General features: G+C 48.5%; 1 protein-coding gene across 1 annotated transcript in view; it reads left to right on the top strand.

Annotated features, from left to right (window-relative positions):
* Positions 1 to 343: 343 nt before the first annotated feature.
* The window catches only part of CRYBG3 (crystallin beta-gamma domain containing 3), an 81,503-nt gene continuing 75,846 nt past the window's right edge, over positions 344 to 6,000 (top strand). Inside the window, exon 1 of the mRNA XM_064411082.1 lies at positions 344 to 527. Coding sequence (XP_064267152.1) covers positions 427 to 527 — 101 coding nt within the window. The 5' untranslated portion in view covers positions 344 to 426. The remainder of the gene's footprint in view (positions 528 to 6,000) is intronic.

Below are 6,000 nucleotides of genomic sequence, written 5' to 3'. Positions count from 1 at the left end.
TTTTGCTTTGCCTTTTTTTTTTTCTACCTCTGATCTTTTCTCTTTGTTCACACCAATTATGACCCATTAACTTAAAAACAAAAAGCTACAAACCCGAACCAAACACAACGCGCCACCCTCCCGGCGCGGGGGCGGCGGGCCCTGCCCGTCCGCGGCCCTCGCTTCCCTCCGCGGCCCCGGGCGGGGGCCGGGCCGCGGATGGGGCTCCCCCATCTCCCCGGGCCGCTGCCGCAGCCACCCCCCGCCTCCGAGCGCGGCTCTCCCGGCCCGGCCCGCCCCGCCGGCAGCAGGGCGGGAGCGCGGAGCGGCGGCTCCTCCCCGGGGCGGAGGGACGCGTTCGCCGCCTCCCGCCCGCCGCCGCCGCGGGGACTCGGTGCCGGGCGGCTGCTGGCGGCGTCTCCCGTCCCGTCCCGTCCGGTCCCGGGGATGTCCGGCGGGGGCAGCCGGCGGCGGGCCGGCTCCTCCTGGCACAGCACTTTCTCTCGCTTCTTCTCTAGGAGCCCACCCGGCGAGGGGGCGGCGAACAGGTACGCGGGGCACGGGGGCCGCGCGGTGCCACCTGCGCGGCCGGGGGACACCGGGGGGCGCGGGGCTGAGCGGGGCCCCGGGCCGCGTTGCGACACTGCTGGGTGGCGGGGCAGCGGGAGGAAGCGGCGTTCCCCGCAGGGAGCCCGCGCGTCCCGGGGGCGGCTCCTGGGACGGCGGCGGGGCGGCGGCGGCTCCGCGGGAGCTGCGAGCGGGCTGCGAGCGCGGCTGACAGCTGCTGCCGCGGCCGGGAAGGGCGGGCTGTCCTGGGGCAGCGCTGCCGCGCGGGCACGGCTGCTGCCGGGCGCTGGGGCGGGGGGACTCGGGGGCTCCCCAGGAGGTGCATCGAGCACCCCCGGCCCCGCCAGGCTCGGCGGAGCCCCGGTGGAACCTGCTGGGAATAGAGCACCCCCGGCTCCGCCGCCGCGGTCAGCGTCCTGGGGCCGGGTCGCAGCCCCTTCCTCGGGGACTGGAAGCAGGGCAGGGCGCTGAGGGCTTTGAGGGCTTTGTTTGTTTGTTTTTCCTTTCCAGCTTTCACGCTGAAAGTTTTCTTTTGGACTGGTGTAAATCAGGCGTTAATGCAACGTAAATATTACTGGTGTGTTTAAGTCTCAATGCAAAAATTGTGGTTTATGGAAACTTCGTTGTTAATATTTTTTTAGCGCAGGGAGACTTTACAAGATGAAAAGGTTTGGAAACTTCTTGTGTATTTGTTCCTCTTCCTTTTTTTTTTTTTTTTCTCAATTATTCTGGTGGTTGATTTCTGTCTGTAACTAGGAAAGAAGCACAGGTAAGTTTCCTTTAGCTTCTCAGGCAGCCTTATTGTCAGCCCAAGTTAACGAGCATATTTCTGTGGTGAAAAGGTGTTAACTGCCTAGGCCTTACTTCCTCAGGTGTAGTATTTATTTTTTGCTTTTAACATGTTGGTTTTAATCTGAGTCATTCTTGATACAGGGCATAGGTTTGTGTTTAAACTGAGACAGTAAACGCTGTTTAATCAGATAGCGGCTATCGCAGTAGTTCTTGCAGTGAAAAGCTGTAGAAACTTGCATATTCTCAGCAGTCATGGGAAATACAAGTGCCTATTGCTCTTTTACACTGACCACCTTAAACAGTCTTGTAAGTGCACCATGAGGATGTTTAACTTCGCGGGGTTTGTTTCACTGTAAGCATTTGACATGCCAGTACACCACCAAGAATCCACTGGTCTTTTATGAGTAGAAAACTCTGCTTTTTTATTTAATGGAAAAAAGAAATTGGGAGCAAGGCTGCTGAATCAAGGACATCTTTTCAATTACTGGAATAGCCTGGCTGTTTTGTCTGCTGGGGGTGGTTAAGATACGGGAGAAGGCGAAGGTTTGGATCTGGCTGAGGACCTGGAGAGGCAATAGGACAATTTTCCTCGGACGACACCTTGCCAGCTCCCTACAGCTGTGGTTTGGGATGAACAAAAAAGCCTCGCGGTCACCTCGGTGAGGAGGAGAGTGATGCCACTTCAGTGGTTTGTGCACTACATGGCCGGTCTGTAGGTAGCACTCACGGCAGACCTACTCCACTTAACTCGGGGCTGCAGTCTAATCTCTGTCCCGATCACAGTTTCATTTCCTGCAGCCAGGAGCCTTTCCTTTATTCGGGAGCTGGGATAGTCGGCGCAGATATGCAAAGGCTGCGGCCCCTCGGCCTCGTTGTTGAGCTCCTCACGAGGTTCCCTGTGGGGCCGGGGCTCCTTCCTGGAGCGGAGGCAGGCGAAAGCCCTGGCCATCCCCAGTCCCATTCGGCATGTTAAGGAGCTTTTCCTTGTTGTGCCGGGCTGCAGCGTGGCACGTTCGTCAGGAATGCTGACGTTCTCGTATTTGGTTTCCAGTGGCAGCCTTGTTGGCAGATTAGCGTAATTGCATGCATTACCCAGCGCCGGGCTGGGATGAGTGCCGCAGGTTCGCTCCTCGGGTTTGTTCGGCGAGCTCGGCCCTGCCGCAGGATGGATCGCTGAACAGAGCCGGGGTGCGGGCAGGGAGCACCAGGGCTGCCCTGGGTGTTTGCTGTGAAGGTGTGGAGTGCCTGGGCGAGTTGGGGAATGCAGCTTTTGTGAAGGGCTAGGAGAAATGTATGCACCGGCATGGAATCCCCTTCGGGTTATTGGTAGGATATATGCTGGAACCACACCAAGTTTGATATATGTATGTGTGTAAACTTTTCTTGGAGGTATTTTCCTTCATGAAGAGTTTCAAAAGAGTAGAAGACCTAAGTAGAGGGGGAGCAGTGTATCACACACACCCCGTGTGCCCGCACTGACCTCTGGAGACATGCATCACACTTGGTGCCTCTGCAGAATGTGATGGTTTCCTAAGTTATAAAAGCATGCAGAAATGAGCCTCTGTCCATCCAAAAGTCATTCGCCATCTGCTCCTGCAAATTAGGCCATGGTGGGTAGCTGGAAATTGCCAGCTTTCCTTCCCCCATGGGCAGAGCTCCCCTCTTGCTCCAGACCCTGTTCAGATTTACCTGTAAAAACTACAAGAACCAAAACCCAAACCTACTGTGACCCTGGTTTAAAAATGGGAGGAAGGGGACAGGGGGAGTTCCTAGTTATTTAATCAGTGTCTTGGACTCTTCTGAGAACCTCATTTGACAAGAAGCTTATGTTAATAACTTGCCATTACAGCAATGTGTAGCTCTGATGAGCATGAGACTTGCTGGAGGCTTGCTTGCTTGTGGAAAAATTAAGCTGCACAGGTTAGTTTTAAGTTTTGTGGCAGCAAAAAACCCAGCACGTACCTTTGGAGTTCACTTGGCTTTTACATAAGATGTAGCCAAATAGAAAGCATCTCCCACCCAGTGCTTGCCTGCTGCTTAAGTGTGTTCTTCAGAGTTGGGGCTGCTTGGAATGGCTTCAGTGCTCTTCATCCCAGGTGTTTATCATTGACTTCCATCAAAGGCAGTCATTATGCTGTACTGGACTATTAGCTATTTTCAATAATACACAATTGGTTATTGGTTGCCACAGTGTTTGTCCTGGAGCAATCTAAATCCCCAGGGTGACAAAACCCAATTGCATTTTCACTATTCTAATACGAGTCTTAAATTTTTTTTTTTCTAATACATGTGTCTTTAGTCCATCTGGAAGCAGACACAGCTTTTACACTGTAAGTCTACACTGTGGATTCTTTCAGAAATATGTGGCTTCTGTGGCTGAGCAATTGTTCTTTAGTGAATAAATGTGACCTTTCAAGGGAGTGTGACACTTTTTACCGAGATACCATCAAAATGTCCTTTGAACTATGGGTGCATTTTATTAGATATTCTGTGTAGTGTTTAGCAGGTTCCTTTCAGATTTCCCTTTTTCTCTCCAAGCACTGTTGGCTGGTCACAGAACCACCAGTGCAGATTTGGTTTGTTGGGATATTTTGTCTGCATTGCTGAAGTGTACCAGAGACTTCAAACAGGGAAGAGCAACCTTTTATCTGGTTTAGAAGGATTTTGGGGGCTGATTTGTTTGCTGGGATTTTTTTTGGGGGGGGGGGGGGCTGAGGTTGTTGTTCCATTCATCCATTAGTATCTTACTGAGAGCTTTCAGAGATTAAGAACTTTGTTTATTCTGCCTGAGGAGAGATTAGAGAGTCTTTTTCTTCCTTTGGGACTGCCAGTCATTGTTCCTGTTTACAAAGAACATGTATTTTTGTAGTTGTAAAAACTGTGCATTTGAAGGACTGCTGGAAATTGATGGAAAAGGGAGTAATAAATTTCAAACCTAGTTCTTCTGAAATTGCTGCCTCCTGGCTGGGTTTGATTCAGATGCCATTGGCATTTTTGAAGAAATCCATTGTCTACTGGAAAAATCAATCTCTGCTTTCTAATAAAGAACCTTTTACTTTCAAAAGCCAGAACAGGATTCTTTGTGTTGTTGCTAAAATGTAGCTTATTTATGAGTCTACATGAGGGATGGTGGTTTGTGGAACCACCAAGGGCAATACTCCAACCATATAGAAGAATTCAAATTAGACTTGCCTAAGTAAGGTGCATTATGAAAATTCTCTGTACATTTCTTAATTTGGGGTTTCTTTCTTCCTTTTTGCTTTCTAGATTTTTCTGTTATGGCTTCCATTGCAGGATAATTCAGAATAGTATGAAAGGCCCTGATTCAGCAGGGTACCAAAATGATTGCCTATAATTAAATAGGTAAATAGTTCTTTAGTGGGACTGCCTGCTTGGGCAGAACACGTACTTGGATGTCTCGTGGGACTGAGACCAGGAGAAGCAGGGCCAGCAGCTGGCCATGTGTGTGAGAGACATTTCCTGAAGGAAATGTTACTAGAGACTTAATTATAATAGAAGCGCTCCTTGGAAGAAACAAAGCAACATTTTTTCCACTATTTTAAATGTTAACAGCGTTCTCTCCTTTTCCAGTTATTGGCATAAGGGCCAGAGTCAATGCAAAAATATTTCCAAAACAGCTACAAGTCTGTGGTTTTAAGGAAGAGTTTTGCAAAGATCAAAACTCCTTGGACTTCTCCTCTAGTGAACAAAAGGCTCCCAGGTGGAAAAAAAAAATTAAGATTCTGAAACATGTTGCTGTGGGGATTGTATTTCTAATTATTGTATGTTCTTGAAAGGGTGGAAACCCAGTTACTGCTTTTAATTTTTGAGGGGCTTTTGGATTTTATACAGTTCAGTTCATATGCTATTATACTTGCAGACAGTAGCACAGCACTGGGTTGCTCAGGCTTTAACTTGGTTCTTCTGGTATATTAATTTTCATTTCTGATATAATTTTATCTGTTCTAACTGGCTTTGCACTATCACTTTTGAAGACTTAAGGTCAGAAATGTTTCCTGCCTTACTCATTTCACTTTCTCATGTCAGTTTCCAGACACAAGATCTAGTCTCCAATAGTGTTGTTATTGTGATTTCATGACTTGCCTTATTTTGAAATAGAATGTTGTTTTTCTGAATGTTCTACTGCTTCTTAAGTTGATAAAATATTTTCCAAAGGCAGTAAATCTGCTTAAGGAGGTCTTGAAACCTAAGTGTGCAAACACCTTGGGGATCTGCACTTCACCTATGGACAGTGTTGTGCTGGGGAAAAAACGTAGGAAAAAGTTATTTCTTGTGAGCAGAACAGAGAAGGCATGAATAATTGCAATGATAACATACTTTTATTTTAATCATCAGTTTCAGGCTGCAAATTTGGCCATAGAACTTATTTTGGTAGGAATGGAAAATGCATGCCTTCAAAACAAAAGAGGGAACTTTGGTGTCTGTAGGATGCTTCCTGGTGTATGTTTTGTGAGCAGAGGTGGGAGTTCTGGAGAGTATTTTCTTGGGTTGAAATTGTAGCCCTTTTGCTCTACCAAAAGTTTTCTCCTCCAGCCTGACTAGAAGAGCTCGCTGCACTTCACTGGTGACACCAGTCTCTCTTGCTTGTTTTTTTCTGGGGTGTTTGTCCTTAATGAATCTTCTTGAAATTCTGGTATGCTC

This window comes from Passer domesticus, chromosome 2 (genome assembly GCF_036417665.1).
Source record: "Passer domesticus isolate bPasDom1 chromosome 2, bPasDom1.hap1, whole genome shotgun sequence".
Lineage (NCBI taxonomy): Eukaryota > Metazoa > Chordata > Aves > Passeriformes > Passeridae > Passer > Passer domesticus.
The sequence above is the reverse complement of the archived record's forward strand: the minus strand, read 5'-3'. Positions and strand labels throughout refer to the sequence as shown.